This window comes from Cydia fagiglandana, chromosome 2 (genome assembly GCF_963556715.1).
Source record: "Cydia fagiglandana chromosome 2, ilCydFagi1.1, whole genome shotgun sequence".
NCBI classification, from domain to species: domain Eukaryota; kingdom Metazoa; phylum Arthropoda; class Insecta; order Lepidoptera; family Tortricidae; genus Cydia; species Cydia fagiglandana.
This window is the reverse complement of record NC_085933.1, coordinates 5,045,194-5,067,238: the sequence shown is the minus strand read 5'-3', so window position 1 is coordinate 5,067,238 and position 22,045 is coordinate 5,045,194. Positions and strand designations below refer to the sequence as shown.

Here is a 22,045-nt window from a genome sequence, read left to right as displayed (position 1 = left end):
CGGTCCATCAGTGTCGTTTTTCCAATTGTCTATTCTGGGCACACAGGCCATTGTGATCATTGGGGTCCCCGAGTCCCCTCGGAATAGACAGCTAGAACAGCATTACTCTTTGATGCAACTACTCTAGGCTCTTCACCTACTTCACGTATTGGCGCCTTAAGCAGGCCACTGACGAGCCTTCCAAATGGATGCCGTTACAATGGATTCATCCAAATGGAAGGCATCCTAATATTAAACATTGTACGTTTTTGACATTCACGGACCGATTTTGGATTGCAGCCACGCTATTTGGACTGTTGGAAGGCTCGTCAGTGGCCACCTTTAGCTTTTAGTTCTGTCTCCCATAATTTAAATCCAAACGGGACTTAATCGAGTCGCGTGCGGCCATTTTTATTTCACTTTTTTGAAATCAATATACTCGTACATAGTTTTGTCTTCGTTGCAAAATGTGCTAGAATGACATGCCTCTTAGTTCAAGCCAGCCAAACAAAGATGCTTATTGGTCAAAACAGTACTTAGCTGCCTGTAAACAACCTAACCCAGTTTAAGCGATATCGTCGACAATGATGCTATTATTTTACAGCTTTCCTTAGCTGGCGCAACTCCGTCATAGGTACACATAACACTCTGATATAACTCAACTATTCAGCCAAGAGCTCTGTCGCAACCCATTAGCGTCGACTATACGGTTCTTATAAGAATGGTTTGACGATAACAACAAACGAATGTAGTTTGCTTAGCTGTGCAAATAGCAGGTTTGGTAGCACCACGCGCCCACTACCAAGAACTTTCCCGTTTATTTAGTTTATTAATATTTATCTTTTTAAGGTTTATTATGAGTCTAGTGTTGATAAGGTGTTGATAACGGTTGTCGGAGATTAGTGTATCGGCTTGTTTAAATAAGGATATAGTGTCGGAAGAGTATGATATTCATGCAGGAACCTGGAATCTGGAGGGTGGTTTTATTCCAAGTTTATTCATGAATTAGAAATAGGTACATTAAGTATAACATTTGGAACTAAAAAACAATGTTGAGTCGTCGATGTGTCACAAATACTTTTTAGATAATGTCGCGAACCGCTTTAGTTTTTGCTACTCGCCCTGCACTGCATAAAGAATAATTCCCCCTGCAATTTGCCTAACACTGGCCTGTTGTTGGCACGGACAGGTCGGACAGCCTAAGCCTTCCTCCGTTCCGTCTCTTATTTGTCAATGTGTTGGAATCTTAGGGTGGTATTCCACCTGTCCAATTTCTTTATCTAATGTCAGTGCGTCTCACTCCCTTATTAAATCAAAATGTGAGACACAATACACATCGGACAAAAAAATTGGATAGGTGGAATATCACCCTTAGATGCGTCATGTTGTAGGCCAAGGGGGTAGCGATATCTACGCTTTTTCTGCGAAAACTAATGGCGAATAAAATAGTTTCTAAAGACTTCTTTATAAAATCAAACTCTTAGGTACGTCTACGCCTTTACCTTCTTAAATCTTAAAACACAACTGTAAGAAAAAGTATCTACGGATAAAGGATTCGGTTGTTGGTTAGTTCCGCGGGAGGTCCTCGTCACGCTGCGTACGCGTCGGCATGCTGTGTCAACGCCCTTAGGTCACATTTGTTTTCCTGCTCACCTCACTTTGTTATGGCAAACTACCGTTGCAATTGGTACTTGGTATATACTTAGTTCTAGAACACATTGATGTTTGATGGTACGGTTGAAAACTATTAGTTAAGGTTGGGTAGGTATTAGGTATATGTGTATATATATAAGCTACTAATGCACACTATTTTACATCCAACTAATTACGAGTATATACTTAACTACCGGTATTCGATTATCTTGTTTGAGGTACAAAATTAGTGATATCCATAAGACTCGAGCCCTGTAAGCTCTTTTTTTAGGGCTCGCCTCATCTCTTAACGGCTAAAAGGCTAAAAGCCTTTTGTATTTAATTAGTAAAATAGGCTTTTAGCCTTTTAGGCGTCAAGAGATGAGCTCTTTTTTTAGGGCTCGCCTCATCTCTTGACGCCTAAAAGGCTAAAAGCCTTTTCTATTTAATTAGTAAAATAGGCCTTTAGCCTTTTAGGCGTCAAGAAATGAGGCGAGCCCTAAAAAAAGAGCTCACAGGTCTCGAGTCTTTTGGATCACTATACAAAATGGAAATAATTCGATTAACAAAAAATATAATATGTATATTATGGGGATGTTATAATTATAATAATGAATTACTCTAAATTTCTACTTCCCTTTTAATTATTTGTTGACATCACATCTTTATAGCAAGTACTTTGTAAACAAAAAAGATGTAAATAAGAGGTAAAATAAAAAAAAAGGTTCCCCGACGGGTTTTGTACAATCCCAGTAAAGGACTATACTAGGAAAAAAGAAAGAGTAGACTGCGTAGAGGTGAGTCATCCGATGCAGTTAAACCGGTGTCTGTCTGTGTAGTAAATACATAAATTGCATTAAGGCTTAGTGTTCACGGATATACTCGTGTCGTAGTAGGCTGATTAAAGAATCCTATTTAAAAGGGTTGTGCTTGGCGTGTCAAATGAATTAATATACATATATGTATGTGCGACCAATAGGGTATTTTCCTATTAGTCAAATCAGTTACTTTTTTAGAACTGTCAAAACGATTTGCTAATATGGAATTTATATGAAACATTACATCGTGACGTCACGGTCAGCTCACCTACTTTTTATATATCTATCAGATTTATTAAATAGAACTTGTGTTTAAAAATAACTTCTATCTGTGTTTTTCTAATAATTATCTGGTGCTTTATTTCATGCATGGTGTAAAATAATTTATTTTAAATACAGTATAATACCCTATTGTATTCTTACGTTGACATATAACAATAAAGGATGACTCACGCTAGACCGGGCCTGGCCCGGGCCGATGCGTCCGATATGTCATTTTCTATGGCGGCTGATTGGTGATCACGTGGCCCCGGCCCGGTCTAGCGTGGGTCATCCTTTACTCGTGCGAAGCAAGTTGATTTTCTTCCTGACATATTGTTTTTTTTTCAAAGCACAGTGATTGTATTATAATACACCACTTAGCTTATCGTCATCTTCCACCAGAATCATCAGGATTTTGACTAGGGTCAATCGATGGTCAGTTATATCAGAGATATATATAACTCCGTATAAGATAAATAAAGTCTAAGAAAAAAACGTGCCTCGGACGGCCAAGGAAAAGTCGTTCTCGAATAGATGCGCCATTACCTTTTTACTATTCTCGGCTAGATGGCGTTAACGACACCGTTTGGTATTTAACAATTTTAACACATATCAGTGAAAGAACATGGGTCAGTAGGGAACAATAAAAATTAAGAATCATTTATCCGTAAACATATTTTGATTATTTTATACATTTTCAATTTTATTTTAAGTTTTAATCGTGTGTCGATAGATGGCAGTAAATGTACCGTGACTACAAAATTGACAATGACAGGACCCCTCTATACTATCTATTCTTTTTGGTTATATGTATTTCAATGCCTATTATTCCATTTCCTATCATCACAACATTGTACTCGCAGCGTAGTATAAAAAATGTGCATTGCAAAAAAAAATGTTATGTTACACGTAAGACAGGCGTGGTGCATACCTAATTGGCGTTTCACGTGGGACCCGCCGGGGGCACTCCGGCTCTCGAGCCTCGCTTGAGGAAAACTGAGGATTAAACACTCAATGGAACTTGGATAAATATTATGTGTTCATACTTAATTTTAATTAAAGATGAAGAATAGGGACGGACGCCACCTAGCTTTTGTACTTCACCCGCTTAATTAAAATTTACCTATTAAAGGATGAGTCACGCTCATAGAAAATGACATCTCGGACGTCTCGGCCCGGGCACGGCCCGGTCTAGCGTGAGTCATCCTTTACACGGCAGACATAGTGTACTGTATCTACCTAACTGCCTAAGGCCTGTTCACGTATTAATTAAATGCTGTAGGATAATCAGGGTTGCAAATAGAATGACATTATAAGACAATTCTATTTAAGAAGACCAGGTGCTGATTGTGACTTATTTCATCATTCTTTCCGAGTCTTTGTGAGTCTTATAAGGTAACGTCGAAACAAATATATGACAGTTTATAATCTCAATTAATCTCACTCAAACCTAGAGCTTGTAAGGAAATAGGATCCGCGGGTACGCAGGTGGCTGCACGTGTGCGGCCGGAGAAAGCCCGCCCGGCCGGCCACGCCTCGCCTTTTCCTGCCCAGCTATTCACAACTTTTACCAACCACACCACCACAATCAGACCAGAATAAGTATAACGTCTCGCAAAATTGTCATCAATCACCAGGTCAAGTTACATTAGAAACCAGTTCGCAGTCGAGACAAAATTGTCTGTGGATAGACACGCTGTCCATACCGAGATTTATCGACTTTATTGCTAATCGAGCAACTCACTTGTAAAGGCTTGTTGTTTCTTACGTTACGTCTATTGCCTCGTTTCTCTCCAGTCCTGGCTGCCAGCCAAACGGTTTCCTTTTAGCCAAATGCAATATGTTTCAGGCCAAATATATCTCCTGCAAATTAGGTACCTAATGATAGTAACGATAAACAGGGCATACATCTGTGTATGTATTTACTGCCTGGAAATTAAAAACATACACAAAATATTTGATAATTTGACATTTGGATGGAGTTATAAAATATAAGAAAAATAATTTTGCTAGATACTAGTAGCAAAATTATTTTTCTTACAGAACGAAATCGGGATAATACGTGACCGTGACCATTAGGTACAAACATATTTAGAGAGTCAGCATCCTTCTTACGTCTGATATCCTTGGGAGCGAACTGCGTACTTGCGTTTACGCTCCGTGGCGATCAAAACGCAATTTTCACTGTCGCACTAATATGAAAGAGTGATAGACAATTACTACAATTAGACACAAAATGTTTCGTTATCGTAGCGCAAACGATTGTCACCTTGGCTAGGCACCCGTGTGCGCGTGTGAAGAACTGGAATTTAAACCGAGTGAATTAGGTACGTCACTCCTAGACGTATCCCGACCACTATACATATGTATGACATAAATTATTCGCCGTTGTTGAAGTAAAAGCGGAGCAAGAATATTATTCCACGCACGAGAAAGCTCCCGGTCCCTAAGTATGACTCATGTCGATAACCAATTATGTAAAATGTTACCTGCAAGCCATGTTGATACGTCAACATTCTTTACAATAACGTCATGTCTAGCCTGCCAATTATCTAGATATAATACGGTGTTCAGATATTAAGCTTCGCCCTTCATCTACCTACTAACGCTTTTTATTTTGTGTAACTTTAAATTAATCTTTATAAATTCTTTCTTATTTAACGTACTTACCAAAGCAAACCAATGTACCTATCCATCCAAAGCTATTAGCCTCCGAAATGGTTAATAACAAGAGTTGCTCTTGAACGAGATTTTCTTGTCGATGCATTGGTCAGACGGTGGGTTGCGGTCTGGTTTGCATTTTAATACCTGTTTCAAGTGTTACTCATTAATTTCAAGAACATATATTTTGTATAAAGGCGCGTTTGTTCCGTTTAAGGCAATGTGGCAAGTGTCACAAAGAGCGGCCTTCTGTTTTTCCGAGAAAAACGCTTTCTCCGCGCGGCAGCTAGCTCATGGTATCTTTGTGTTGTTGGCTCACTGTGCACTTAGGCTAGGTGTCAGTGTTGTGGTGTCAATGTGACACGGTTTTATATCAGTTTCCGCAGCTCGATATCTCTTATTTACCATTAACTTCTGTCCAAAATATGGATTATAGCTAAAAGTTAGTTCCTGTCGTACCATTTTCTATCTGATTTATAATCAAAGGCCCATAGCATGAATTATTAACGAGACTTCTGGCAATTTGCAGTAGATATTCCTCATTCACACGTTGCCTTCCTTTCGTGAGTATATTAAAATCACCCCCTCGTGTCATTTTACTTACTTATTCTATTAGTTGTGTTTGCTCAGAGCAAAAAAAGGTCAACCATGGCGTTGCATGAACAAGAGATTTCCTTTAGCAGGATTGGTCCTTAGGACCCAAGGATGGATTTAAGAAGTGGAGCCACCCAGATTTTTGATGCAGGTGGGGGGGGGGGGGGGGTTTAAGCGTCTGCGACGTTTGAGGTTAATAATTCTTTTAGTTTAGGTTCGAAGTCAAGTTTAGTATCATTTTCAACTAAATCAAAGATGTAGACATAGATTTCATCGAAATCGGTTCAGCGTTTATTGATTTCCCATACAATCCTAACCTTACCACCTTACCTTTCATTTTTAAGGTTTTTTTTGGAATAAAAACTATCCTATGTTCTTCCCTGGGACTCAAACTATCTCTATACCAAATTTTATCTAAATCGGTTCAACGGTTATTGAATCCCCATACAAATTCCTCCTCCCTTTTCACACCCTTAAGGGATGATTATTGAGATTAAAAGTATGCTATGTTATTCCCTGGGACTCAAACTATCTCTGTACTAAATTTTAACTAAATTGGTTCAGCAGTTTAAGCGTGAAGAGGAATTTTAAAAAAGATTTTTTTTCATATTTTATGTGTTTTTACTTCGGAATGGTGTCATTATGAGATCAGAAATGAATTCGCTACCCCCGATTTATACGGAAACGATACCAAACTTGACCTAGTAGTTTAAATGATACAGTTAATAAGATCAAGTGTGTAGTGCCCCCCCCCCCCCCCCTAAAAATTTACATCAAAAATCTCGGTGGCTCCACTTCTTGAATCCATCCCTGGGTCCTAAGGACCAATCCTGCCAAAGGAAATCTCTTTTTCATCCAACGCCGTATGTTAGGCCCAGCGCCATCCGCTACATGTTTATGTTCTGAAAAAAGTAACACTGATTTGTTCACGTTAACTAACTTTTTTGACATTTACACATTAGAAGTTACTAATTGATCGCAGTCGGCATGTCAGGCGCAAATCTGTCGATGACATACTGACAGATGTAGTTCGGTACGAACACTTGAGCAGCGACTCGCGGTATGTAGCCTATGTAGGTCACCGTTTGGTTGACAATAGATGGTTTTTAAATACATTCAAACAAATGCTGCGTCGTTCTAACGGTAAGCTCACCGCTGGGCGAGTAACTATAAATATCGCCGTGTCTCTTTTATTTACACGGGAGTGCTTATCTTTTGTTCGTGTTTATAGCCTCATAGCTTACTAGCTCGCGGTGGGACCAGTGCCTAAAAGTAATGATATTATTTTTTCATAAAAGCTCCCAAGTTTGTTTTGAAAAGTTAACTGTAGTTTGTCATTATGTTACGTTTGCCACCATCCTGATATACAATTAAAAAATCTATTGGTACCTAGTGTGAAGCGAGGTGCAAATGCATATGTACTATAAGTATTGTATGTACATTAATTCTGAAAAATCAATCGAGTAAAGTAGTATTTATTACTTATATCATGCCAGCCTGTATTTGTCGTACCTGCTTTAAACAATGCAATTATTGCGACACGAATAAGCTTGAAAGTTAATAGCTTGAAATCCAATGCAAAAAACCACAGGTAAATCAAGAGAACACCGGGCAAAAAATACCACAAAAGATATTGCATGAAATATTTATGTCGCCTTTAGCTGTTCCGCGACATTTTCACTTTCAGCCTTTGTCAGCCTCATGGTGCTTTGATGCGATGCTATTCTGTCTTCCATCTGCAATTGCAATTCTGCAGTTGCAAATGACAGGTTTCTTGAATGCTGGAAGAGACTACTTACTGCTATTGTTATCAAATTCTCTTTGATAGCTCAAATGTGTAAATGAATTAAATACACTTATTATAGGAACATTATGTCGACAGATTAACATTTTATTTTTGGAGTTTGCCGTGTGCTTAATTTTGCGGGTTATGGTAAAAAAAAAAGATTTTGACTTAGGATAAGCGTTCAACTGAGGAGCTGATGAAATTACACCGGTTTGAGCATTTGCAACAGCAATGCATTTTAATTTCATGTGGACATGAGGTGAGGCTGATCGGGCCGCGATATCACCAAGAGCGAGAGTGATCCGAGTCAATGAACCAAGTTAGCGAATAGCGGTGTACCGCAGGGTCCGATTCTGGGACCCCACGTTTATGGTTTCTTTGTACTTAACAATCCGGCCTATAAACGATGTTTTATTGGTGAGCGGTTAAATTGAATTCCGAAACCGGTATGCAGATTAAGTTTCTCACAAAAGATTTGTTCCGACATTAACCTGTGTGAACGTGAATGTTGTGTTGGATTATGAGTTTTCGTTATATGGTTCTTAAATAATGTATTATACCTTAGTGAAAATATTAGTTCAAAAAAACGGTTTTTACCAGCAAAATGGAGCCCAATTGCGACCGTCGTCAACCAGCATGTCTAAAGCAATAATTTGTGTTCATTACAACCCGTTAAAACTTGCGGTCCGCGCACGCACGTATCATCTATGGCATTATATTAATATAAGGCTGTTTTATTAAGACACGAGTTAAGGGTTAAGGCATCATCGAGATATTAAAGTATTTTTTTTTAGAAAACCACAACACGTTGACTATGACTTTATATTTAACGGTTTACAGCATAGTTTACAGTTAAAATCTGTGGTTAAAGTTATTACTTGTATATTGTACAAGTTAGGTAAGTACCGAAGCGAGTAGACTGTGCCCATTTAAATATTTCTGTCAATGTTTTCCTGAGCAACTAAAGCGATGTATAAGTTAGGAAAAATAAGAAATAAGAAATCCGGTCTGCCTTTTCATAATAAATTCGCGAACTAACTGGGTTGACATGGGGCTCTCACGTATATTAATATGAGATAATTGATTTTACCTAATCATAGTTTCGGTTCATATTGTCTACTGTAGGTGCTTAAGTCATGTAAGTCATGTTACGCGAGGCGGGTTCTGAGCTAAGCTAAACGTCGTTATCTTATCGATTTAACGACTCTTAATAATATCTCAACGGCGGCGAACTCAACCGGCGCCTTAACAGTTGTTCGGTCTCGAAAGATCTCAATCTGAAACGGTTTGCCATTACACTTACTTATCGTTTATATGGAATCGCAGGTAAAGTTGGGAACGCACAGAAAGCGGTACCAGTGCGAATCGGTGGTGGTAATTATTCGAACTTGTATGAAATAGCTCACATTGAGCATCAATTTGGTCGTTCGGTGCATGACGCTGTATGTCACATCGTCCGACGAAGCTGGAATATTAGGAACATTACCGCCGCCGCATCGCTATTGCTGTGTTTCATAGTTTATTATGGTATCAAGGCAATCATAATTAACATCTGCACCGACGCGACATTTGTCGATAATTCGCGAGATACAGCACACGTCCATTGTTCTTGCTAACGGTACTGCCATAAAGTATCGTTTGAAAGAAAAGGTACTAACTAGATTACAATGTATGAGTTTTTAACATTGTTAAAGTATTTTTGTTCTGAACGCTGGGTTAATTCCGATTAAAAGTGTATGCTTCATTAAGCTCTTGTATTTATACGGCTTTTTGCTCTGGTCCCGCCTGAGTGGATGTAAATAGTTATGGCTTATGGCTGCCAATCATTAACAGGATGGGATAGGCCATTGTTGTTAATCGTGAGATTTCAGAATTACTTACATTGTCTTGTTGCCTATTCATGAGACTCATTCATGAATTAGGGCCATTCATGTCTGAGGCTTGTCTTGACTTGATAATTCGCTTATTTAACTACGGGCGGGTTAATCTATAAATATTTAAGCACTATATATTTTCTTGTTTCAATAATAAAGGTTTTTATTTAGAGCTGTCCATCAAACAGAACATGAATATTTTTTTACATTATCACTCAAATCAATTTTATGGCAAATTCAGACAAAAGGCACCACTATCGGTTGTCAGAAAATCGACCGCTATAGAAAGAAATTCCTATAAAAACCATCGTTATGTTGTGGCCGACAATGGTACATTTTGCCTAAAATATCACATTAATTTAATTATACGTACTTTACGACTTATGTGATGCTAAACTTACTCTATGTAACAAATAAATAGGTACGAGTATTTTAGGGAATGACTCGTACCAATTTTTAACACGTCTTTAACGCACCGTTTTCCCTTTAAGTCTTTATTCCATTTTTCCTGACTTCGAGTACAACACCTAAATATTAAATCCTAAGGGCTGGTTGCTCTCTCTCTGCCTAGACCGTTTCTATATAGTCGTAAATTTTATTGTTTGGAAAAATTCAGTCTCCTAGTTCGTGATAGTAACCTTTGAATTTCAGAGTTGATTTTTTGTAAGCCACTTGAGAACCGATCGGACTTTGTCATAGCAGGCTACAGAGTTTTCTTCATCTATTCGTGCTTTAGGTACCTACCATGGGCTATTTCCATCAGGCTCCAGAATCATTGTCATACTCATTCACAGCAAAAAAAGTAGTAGGTATAGGTACCTATTTAAAATTATCTAGCTTGTCAGATTTTTTTTGTCACCTTTGTCATTGCAGTGTTTTGGGTATTTCCTTAGTTGAGAGCAAGTACCTCACCTTTTACCCAGTTCAACTTCAGAAGCATTTTGGCTAATCGAATATTGATGACTTGTGTGAGTTGTGTGTGTGACTCAGTGCATTTCTACAGTGGAGATGTTGAATTTTATTTGTGAATATGTATGTATGTATGTACTGTAATAATTAATATAATTATTCAAACAAATGAGACTACAAGTACCTATTTAATGAAAGATTTTGAATTTCCATTATCGAAGGTCTTTTTATTGTGATTCAACTTTAAGGTTCACAAATTTGATGATCATTATCTTCCTATCGTTGTCCCGGCATTATGCCGCGGTTTATGTGAACCTGGGGTCAGCATGGCAACTAAACAGATTAAACTTAATTGAGACGCAAAAGCCCAAACAGCTGTAAGAGTTGTTAATGAAAATATCTTGGTATGGTAGCTACCTATGATGTTAATTTGTGAAGCCATGATGTCGCACGCGTCTGTCAGTCTCGCGATGCTGGCATGGGATTGTAATTCGAACCGTTTCCGGCGCTCGCGTCTCTACTATTCACGTATCCTACCGAACGCGTCGCTACGGCCGTGCCAGTATAGGTTGAACACTGGTTAGGCATTGCTGTAACCAATACTGATGTCAAGTTATGCTGGCAACCACATAGGGGCAATGTTTTATAAATCAGATAGGTGAGCGATCATTTTGAAAGGCAGCTCGATCCAATAGGCCTCATATTTTATAGCCATATTTCGCAACTTGGACATAAGGGTACACCTGGTACTGGTATTCTCGGGTAATGATAAGTGTCTGTTTCGTTAAATAGGTACATTTATAAGACGACTACATTTTGCTGTGAATAAAGTCGTGATTCATTAATTTTTGCTCGTGACTGTCCTTAATATTACGTTGAAAACGGATTTCGATTACAATTATTGCAGAATCGGGTACCTAAATATATTTTTCTCCAATATGCTCGGAAATGTTCACCTTACTGTAGCAAAAATAGTACGGGAAGTTCTTCGTTAATGTCAAACTCTAACTAAAAAACATCAAACTATCGCTGTCCTGTTCTAGCGGACGGGAAGTAAAAAAACACTACAGTAATAACTTATTACTGTAGTGTTTTTTACTTTTTAATAATAAAAAACGCAAACAGCCAATTATTATTGCCGCGAGCCGCTTCTACACGACCCGATCAGCTATCATTTCACGTGTATGATCGTGCGAATACTGCTTAATAAAATCAAAGATTATATTTATATTTTTTTAAAATCTCATCCGTGTTCATAAAGCTTACATAGTTTGTCAAAGGACTTTCTCATTTCAAACATAGACAAAGAGAATCATACTATCTTTGTCTTACACTAGTACTAGCACCCAAAAGAAAAGGATGGGTGTAGTTTTCCTGGTTCTTACTGACTGAAAAGTTGGTTTGACAAACTATATTGCGCAATTATATTGAATGAACGAATATTGAATGGTACTGAATGGCAGAATAAGTTTGTGCGTTTAACTTTTAAAAATTAATTAAAGAGGGAAATTGTTTTTGACATTTTGGATGTGAAGGTTTGATTTGAGTGATGCTTGATGCTTAAATAATAATTATTTTAGCTTATTTCCTCGCATGTTTGGAGAAAAGCACTATATATGCCTCGGCAGGAATAGCAATTCGTGGATTCGTCTTCTTTGTCGGACTCCGCTTCGCGTCGTCCGACAAAATCGAAACTCATCCACGAATTGCCCTTTCCCGGCCTCTGCAATAATGTACTATTTCTCCAATATGCTCGGAAATGTACACCTTACTGTAGCAAAAATAGTACGGGAAGTTCTTCGTTAATGTCAAACTCTAACTAAAAAACATCAAACTATCGCTGTCCTGTTCTAGCGGACGGGAAGTAAAAAAACACTACAGTAATAACTTATTACTGTAGTGTTTTTTACTTTTTAATAATAAAAAACGCAAACAGCCAATTATTATTGCCGCGAGCCGCTTTTACACGACCCGATCAGCTATCATTTCACGTGTATGATCGTGCGAATACTGCTTAATAAAATCAAAGATTATTTTTATATTTTTTTTAAATCTCATCCGTGTTCATAAAGCTTACATAGTTTGTCAAAGGACTTTCTCATTTCAAACATAGACAAAGAGAATCATACTATCTTTGTCTTACACTAGTACTAGCACCCAAAAGAAAAGGATGGGTGTAGTTTTCCTGGTTCTTACTGACTGAAAAGTTGGTTTGACAAACTATATTGCGCAATTATATTGAATGAACGAATATTGAATGGTACTGAATGGCAGAATAAGTTTGTGCCTTTAACTTTTAAAAATTAATTAAAGAGGGAAATTGTTTTTGACATTTTGGATGTGTAGGTTTGATTTGAGTGATGCTTGATGCTTAAATAATAATTATTTTAGCTTATTTCCTCGCATGTTTGGAGAAAAGCACTATATACCTATGCCTCGGCAGGAATAGCAATTCGTGGATTCGTCTTCTTTGTCGGCTCCGCTTCGCGTCGTCCGACAAAATCGAAACTCATCCACGAATTGCCCTTTCCCGGCCTCTGAAATAATGTACTATTACCGAATACACATGTAAAGGAAGGGCAAAATCAAAAGGAACTGTTATGAATTTCGCAGTGTGGGTGAGCCCGCTATGTCTACCTAGTGTTCCATCCACCCACCGTACCTTCACTCCTACTGAAAGTACTAAGCCCCCATTATGATGAATCATCATCATCATCATCATCTCAGCCTATATACGTCCCACTGCTGGGCACAGGCCTCCTCTCGAGCGCGAGAGGGCTTGGGCTATAGTCCCCACGCTAGCCCAATGCGGATTGGGGACTTCACATACACCTTTGAATTTCTTCGCAGATGTATGCAGGTTTCCTCACGATGTTTTCCTTCACCGAAAAGCGACTGGTAAATATCAAATGATATTTCGTACATATGTAAGTTCCGAAAAACTCATTGGTACGAGCCGGGGTTTGAACCCGCGACCTTCGGATTGCAAGTCGCACGCTCTTACCGCTAGGCCACCAGCGCTCTCACGATGATGATTAAGATGATGAATAAGAACTACATATAAGGAGTCTATCAATTATTTTTGTAGTCCGGTTGACTTATTTTAACAGACTTACAGAAAACCAGGGTTTAAAAAAAATTCCATGTCATTATGAGACTATGTTATACATAAGACGGTAGATACATTTACTTAAAGATTTAATGAAGGTGGCTGCAACAGTGCTGTTGCCAAATCTAGGACAGGCTTTGGCAATCTTTACTTTAAAATTACAAAATTGAGTGCCGGCTTATGGCTAAGCAGAGAATGCTATTTAAAATGCACCTAATGTAAAGCAATTAAGTACCTATCAAACTTAATATATTTCTGTTGATAAATTGACGTTAACATAAGTATCACCAACAACAGCTGATATTCTAGTCATAACGTAATGTCGACCAGTCTTCGCGCGTTATCTTCGTATGACTTATTCGATACGATTTATCGACATATCAGTAAGATTATGTAGAGCAGCCTTAAATAAAAGCAATTCAGGTGTTCATTTAACAAGCGGCTCGTGAGAAACTTTCCTCACGTCGGTACCTTCTGGTCTTCGATCAATCAAGTCGCTTCATCGATCAGCCCGCGCCTATCATTAATTACATTGTTTATTATTGGCGCACCGGTTTATTACATCTTACTCCATAACATCGCTCGCAAAGAGGCAACTTTATTTCTCGATCATTTTCCTCGATGCCTGTAATTTGATTCGATTCCGATGCGAATAAAATTACGTTTCTCGAGTCTTGATTTGAAAGTTGTAGTTTTCAAGTTGAGTCAATTGACACTTTGTCTTTATTGCTTGGTAATTGCCGATAATTATAGGGTTCTAGTTCTGTTCATTGTAGATTTCACATTGGTGGTAAGCAGAGCAATGCACAACCACAGAATAGAAGTCGATAAAAGCGATTATCTATTTTTTAAATACCCGCCTTTACGACTAGTCTCCACGTCTATTGTAAGTATTTATTTCTTTTGTACTTACCTTAGAGTTTCAATGCTTTTTGCCAATTAGGACCATATTCGAAGTAATTTTTCTTTACCCTGATACTTGGTTTATAAAAAACCTCATTTTCATAGTCGTATGAAGCGTCAGACAGGGATCATCATCATCTTCCTGGCGTTATTCCGGCTTTCAGCCATGGCTCATTGGAGCCAGGGGTCCGCATGGTAACTATAAATACCAAAATTTGGCGTAGGCACTAGTTTTTACGAAAGAGACTGCCATATATTACCTCCCAACCCAGCATACCTTTTGGTTTCCTGCGGTATCGATACAGACCTAGCCTAGCGGGGGGACCCCTGTAATTTGAATTCGTATGAGAATTTAGGCATAGGTACAGTCACCTGCAATAATATATTACACAACGAAGGCAGCAAAAATATCTGACACGATCTTATTTCTAGAGTCATAGCGTGTCACATATTTTTGCGGCCTTCAAAGAGTAACATATTATTGCAGGTGACTGTACTGTGTTTTAATCTCGTCTCTATTCATCTTTTTTATATGCAATAGACATTTTCATCATATCTATTTTAATCTATCTTATTACAGCTGTCAGAGGAGGTGACGCGGAAGCAGAGCGAGTACCAGAAGTGCCTGGAGTCGTACAAGCAGATGCGCGCCAAGTTCGAGGAGAACTACCTTAAATGTAAGTGTAAGTTGGACGACATCACTTATGCTTTACTGATACTGTGCACTAATATACCTATATATTTTACAAGTTTGATTGAATTTTGGGGTGACACCCACAATGTCCGCCCCGGGTGCCACCCATGCCATACGCCACTGAGTGCATGGTAATGAGAAAGTACACGTACATAAGCATATGATAATGAAAACCTCAGTAGAATAGATAGGTAATTAAGTCTCGTGCAATTTTCTTTCGAGATACTCCACTTTAGCTGTCAAGTAGGAGAAAATGTATCTACAGTACTCTACATGAATATTTCAGAAAATATGTATGAAAGCGGTAATTTGATCGACAGTCACTTGCAAATCTCATCGTGCACCCAATACTTACCGAGTGTATTATCCGGACTAGCGACGTGCAACGTATTCGTACACCGGCTTTCTTTACCACTTTTTAATCATCTCTTCTATTTTAATTGGCCATTAATTCTGAATATGAATTTTCATAAGTATCTATAACTCTTATAGACAAAGACATTTCCGTAAATATTATTATCATTGAAAATTGATCTAATACATTTACATTACATTTTTTTCTTTCTAAAATCTGTCCATAACTTAATGTTCTAAAAACATGTCGCTTAAAATGTAAAACTGTCTCACATCTATAGAAAATATATTTATTTACTTCCTGGCGTGGAACGTCTAATTTATTTAATCCCAGAAATAATCTCAGTATACTGGCAGTTGCATACGTAATTTTTTTTCTCTATTGGCATTGAGAAATAGATGCAACATACATTTGGAAACTTACTTCCAAGCAACTTCTTGATCGATATACTAAATCCATTCATAGTTTTAATTATGTGGCGTGATATTTGACATTAAATATATGTGCACATTCCAGGTCCAACGAGCCGCGGTGGTCGCAAGCTGGACGAGACGCGGGATAAGTACGGCAAAGCGTGTCGGAGGCTGCACCGGGCGCACAACGAGTATGTGCTGCTGCTGGCCGAGGCCACGGAGTGCGAGCGCGCGCTGCGGACCGCCGCGCTGCCCGCGCTGCTCGACCTGCAGCGGCGGCAGGGCGAGGCCACCGCCACGTCCTGGTCAGTACAGTGTGACATGTAGCGTGTCGGAGGCTGCACCGGGCGCACAACGAGTATGTGCTGCTGCTGGCCGAGGCCACGGAGTGCGAGCGCGCGCTGCGGACCGCCGCGCTGCCCGCGCTGCTCGACCTGCAGCGGCGGCAGGGCGAGGCCACCGCCACCTCCTGGTCAGTACAGTGTGACATGTAGCGTGTCGGAGGCTGCACCGGGCGCACAACGAGTATGTGCTGCTGCTGGCCGAGGCCACGGAGTGCGAGCGCGCGCTGCGGACCGCCGCGCTGCCCGCGCTGCTCGACCTGCAGCGGCGGCAGGGCGAGGCCACCGCCACCTCCTGGTCAGTACAGTAGGTGGTGGTAGGTAGGTGGCGCCTCAAAGGCTACTTTTTTCCAAACAGATACGCGTACATCTGCGAGCAATAGGAAAAATGGAAATGTATGACAGTAGCGGGGTCTAGGTATGCACAAAATTAAATTGACAGGAGTAAAACGATTTCCATCTTCCTTCGTTCTTCCACTTGCTAATTTTTCCTCTTGTAGCTCTCTACTTTTCTCTTCTTCTCCCCACGGCTCGTGGCGGCGGCGGGGGGTTATTTTTACCTACCTTACTATTACTACCTACTCACTATAAGCAAAGCGTGATTTGTTTAAATAAATCAGTCAACAACTCATCAATGAACATTGCATAATAAATGCAATTGTTTGTTGCATTACAGAAACAAATATAAACAATCTTCAGTAACGTGACACTATCGATGTGAAATAATTTACGAAATAGTTATATTAGAGCTAATAACTTGAACTGTGAACTTATTAGGCTGGTGGAATGAAAAAAAGTAAGGTCCATATGACACCGGAACACCACGGCGACCAGCTTATAGTATACTCTATGGAGGGTATATCTCACCTGTTTGATGTTCGCTTGATTGCGCAGCTGTATATTACCTAGTGTATAGGTACATTTTATTGGTGGTCGGCGACTTGTACAGTCGCCATCAGATATATCGGAGCGTCCAAGGTGTTCACAATATCTGAACACGCACTCTAACGCCTTGACAATAGAGGCGTGCTCAGATATTTGTGAGCACCTTGGCCGCTACAGTCGCAAACTACAGTCAGTTGCGCCAGGCGTGGCTCACTCCGCGATTTCGTCGCTTTGCAACCGGTAGCTACAAGACAGTACATCCGTCTCACACTAATTTTGGTGGCTAGCCATGCATAAGCCGCGCGTCACGCTTGTGGCGCTGTCGCCACCTAGCGGTCATATCTGTCCTAATCGTAACAGACGTGTTTTGTTAGAGAGTTAATCTTCTGTACCTAGTACTACTATTTATTCTGTGATTGCGCCACCGTGGTGTTTCGTTAAGGTATTACGCCGATTATGTATCCCTATATAAAGTAATATTTGTTGTCAACAGGAAGAACATCCTCCTGGAGGTGGTGCAGCGGTCGGACTTCAACACGGACAAGTTCCGGGAGATCCAGAGCAAGGTGGACTCCACCGTGCAGAACCTCAAGCCCCATGAGGAGTACAAGGAGTTCATAGACAAGTACAAGTCAGTACGTAGGGTTCTTCTCTGTCGTATCGCTCTTGACGGAGCGGTCGTGGTCATGTTGAGGCGTCCGCATCGGTAGTAGAGGCGGACACAGCTCTTCGCACGATCTCCCGCCATCTCTCCCTGTTGGCAGACTATCTGGCACAGTCAGATCATCTGATACGCGGTTTCCCACTGCGGATTTTATTTGGTCAGTCAAACGCATAGGTGATCTACCGCGCGATCTGGTTCCCTCCACACTACGTAGAGTTACTTACTCGCAACTCAATTACAGCTACCATGTTATTTACCTAACCAGCAGTCGGATGCCAACTACGGACTAGTTTCGAGAGATCCGAGATCCAGTGCAAGGTGGACCCTACTGTACAGAACCTGTACTGTAGGCAAAGCCCCACGAGTACGAGTGCAAGGAGTTCATAGAAAAGTTACATATTATTTTGATCATTCGATTATCATTGTGGTTATAATATGATTTGATTTGATGAATTTAATTTGTTTTGCATGGCTTGGCCGTTAAATTATGAGTAGGAAAAGGTCCTGTTAGGTATTTTATGATTCTATTAACTGAGAATACTTACTTACTATACGATGATTCCACCAACAAATACATATGTGTTGTTTTAAAAAATAAATATAGGTTTGTTTTAATTGAAAATGAATATTTTTGATGAATTGCTACATTGTTTCAGATCACCCCCTTCAACGCCAGTATCGTTCACGTTCGACGAGAGTCTAGTGGAGGACACGAGCGGCAAGCTGCAGCCCAACCAACTGACAGTGGACAACCTCACCGTGGAGTGGCTTAAGGAGAAGCTGACGGAACTCGAAGGCACCCTGCAAGACAACCGCGAGAAACAGGCGCAGCTGGTGCCGGAGGCAAATGGAGTCTGCAAGAACAACAACACCAGTCTCACCAACGGCGTCAATGGGATCGACAGGTAGGGCTAGTGGTTGTGTGGGCTGTAGACAACCGGACGGTGGAATGGCTCAAGGAGATACTGACGGTACTCAAGAGCGCGCTACGAATAACCGCGGGAAACAAGCACGGCTGGTATCGGACGCCAATGGCGTCTGCAAGAACAGCACCAGCCTCAGCCTCACTAACAGTGACAATGGCATTAACATGTATGATAGTAACCCTTGCACGTCTTCGGTCAATTATGCAACGATATTTCTGTGGGCAAATAAATATTCGGTATGTAAATTGATTGAATATTTTTCCTGCAGGTTTTTTGTATACCTATGTAGGTATATTTTGGGGATATCGATATTCTTATAGCATTTTACTAAAATTGGTTGTTTTGTATTTGATTTGTTTTACCTGTAGTTAAAATGCATTTTTTCCTTACTTTAACTTAAAATAAAGTATAAGCGAACAATAAGGATACATTAACATACACATAAAACTACGAGTAACTAGGTATATTTTCTGATACTCATTCGGCGGTAGCATATATAACTTTGATTACATAAATATGTGATCAGCATAATTATAACTATTAAGTACATGTTTGTTTTCTGATGATATTTATCTTTATGTAGGTACCTACCTAACTATATAGCTTACATTGCAAGTGCATTGTGTTGAAATAGTGTTCAGTGCGCATTTCTGGCCTATTATGATTGTAATTATGTACCTACCTATGTATTACACAGAAAAGCCTATGCGTCATAGAAGTCCGATATTCATACGACTTGATGTATGGAAAACACAGTGGAATGGGGTAAACACACAATACCTGTTTAGGTTACGCGATAACGTTACGGAAGTCTAGCCTAAATTAGTACCTTGCCGAGAAGAAATAAACAAGTACACTAATTGTAGGCTAAACGCGTATTTACCTATTATTTACAGAAGTTACGGATACTCAATGTTAGCGGACATTTTTTATCAGTATGATTACATTTGATAGTTATGAAAGTATAATTATACACACTTCGTAGGTACCTACTAACTAGGTCTAGTTTGCACAGAGTACAGATATGTAGTGCATAATTATTTTCTATCGTATTTTCACGGAAACGTCGACTGAAGTAGCATTACAAATACGAACGTTTCCGAGAAAATACGATGGAAAACTACTATGCACTACATCTGATGTAAGCTACCTAAAATAATGTACAGCAAATTAATGAATATAGCGGTGTTATAATAAAATAATATATGCTCATCCAGCCCTACCTATATTCATTTTTAGGGTTCCGTACCCAAAGGGTAAAACGGGACCCTATTACTAAGACTTCGCTGTCCGTCCGTCCGTCCGTCCGTCTGTCTGTCACCAGGCTGTATCTCACGAACCGTGATAGCTAGACAGTTGAAATTTTCACAGATGATGTATTTCTGTTGCCGCTATAACAACAAATACTAAAAACAGAATAAAATAAAGATTTAAGTGGGGCTCCCATACAGCAAACGTGATTTTTGACCAAAGTTAAGCAACGTCGGGCGTGGTCAGTATTTGGATGGGTGACCGTTTTCTTTTTGCATTTTTTTCCTTTTTTTATTTTTTGCTTTATGGTACGGAACCCTTCGTGCGCGAGTCCGACTCGCACTTGCCCGGTTTTTTATCTTCTTATTTTGCTACGTTATGTAAGCCATTATTTATCAATGTAAGGAAATTGTGAAATAAAATGTATTCTAAATATGAGCAATATAAGTGATATAAGTGAAATATACATTAAAAAAATATGTATTCGACGTGTCTCCCTGACAGTACTGTGTCGTTACTATTGTTCCAGGCATTCCCCTCCGCCGATCCCGGCGACGGCGTCCGAGCCGGTGAAGCTGCTGGAACTGCGGATGGCCGAGCGCAAGTGCGCCAAGCAGGCAGAGATGATCAGGTAAGTACCACTCTCAGCATTAGGTAAGCTACAACCTCCATTCATTGACTGTTGGATTTGTAAAATGTACAAGCCTTGGCTTGGTTTCGCTTGGCTAACATTTTTAGCGATCGAGCAGACCAACACATTCTCCAACTTCTAGAGTGAGAGAGAGTCTTGGTTCGTGGTCTGTTTCTTGGATCTAAATTGTACCGTAAAACGCAGCGTAATGCACTAAGAATAATCTTCACACAACACAACTTACTCTGTGTATCATGCATATTTCTTAAAAACCGAAACCGATAAGAGGTGCATACCTACATAAAATCACCGTGTTTGACTTTTAATTGTTTCCATGAAATTATGTAGTTGTTAGTAGTCACTCGTTACATTAATAAATATAGGTAGTCATAAGAACCGACTATTTCGATTCCAGGCAGTCCGCTAAGGTCAGGTGTATAGTGTTCATAAACAAGTACAATTTGACAGTTATCCTACGAGTGCCTAATAGTTATGAGGTGTGTTTTCCGACAGGTCTGCGCTGGCGGAGCTGGGGTGCGAGGAGGCGCCGAGCGGCTGCCCCGACCTGTCGGCCGAGACCGTGGGCGTCGACAGTCTGGACGGCAGCTCGCCCGACCACCAGGTCAGTATACCTACTGCTGGTTCAAATAAGCGTGGATATTCACTGTAGGTACCGTATACTGTACTGTATATGTATTCTTGTCCAAAGTGTATTTGCGTCTCATATTTTGCTTAATGAGAGTGTGAGAAGCAATGCACATTGGACAGATTGCATACCACGTAAATTACGAGAACTGATAACTTTTTAGAGGGAGTGTTGAATAGTTAGAAATAGAGTGGTGAACAAGTTTATTCAGAACTGCCTCTTCTCAACTAAATAATATCTACTAAATTAAACCATGTAATATTTTGGGAAATTGGTATCTTGGGAATCAGATGAATGATGATACTTAGTCAATATAATATTTTTTTGTAATACAGAATGTTTTTAGAAATAATTGAGACTTCAGAGTTGATCAGCTACGGATCCAAGATTCATTCTCAGAGAACGTGAATTTCATTAATAAGTATTTTATTAAATTATGTAATATTGTCCGTAAGTGTATTTTTTAACTCTGCTAACTAATAACGTCATAGCAAGCCATAGATATAATTCTAAAGTGTTTAGGAACCTGTTATACATACACTTGAATGAAATGGTGTTTGGGAAGTAGAACTACATTTAGCCACTGTATTTTATGAATCATGGTTTAATTCTTGAAATCTACGCGTTGTTAATTCAGGCTGCAGAATAACATTCGTACATCGGAAATCGCGCGTAGGATGTTTTGTTTAGCGGAGCTACGTGAGTTACGAGTT

At 39.6% G+C, this 22,045-nt stretch overlaps 1 protein-coding gene across 2 annotated transcripts in view; it reads left to right on the top strand.

The window, feature by feature from the left end:
- Window positions 1-22,045, top strand: part of LOC134674495 (tyrosine-protein kinase Fer) — a 69,037-nt gene that overhangs the window by 40,137 nt on the left and 6,855 nt on the right. For both annotated transcript variants that reach the window (XM_063532600.1, XM_063532608.1), the window contains exons 3-8: window positions 15,107-15,203; window positions 16,092-16,293; window positions 17,708-17,845; window positions 18,535-18,783; window positions 20,585-20,686; window positions 21,200-21,308. In XM_063532600.1, the coding sequence (XP_063388670.1) occupies window positions 15,107-15,203; window positions 16,092-16,293; window positions 17,708-17,845; window positions 18,535-18,783; window positions 20,585-20,686; window positions 21,200-21,308 (897 nt within the window). The remainder of the gene's footprint in view (window positions 1-15,106; window positions 15,204-16,091; window positions 16,294-17,707; window positions 17,846-18,534; window positions 18,784-20,584; window positions 20,687-21,199; window positions 21,309-22,045) is intronic.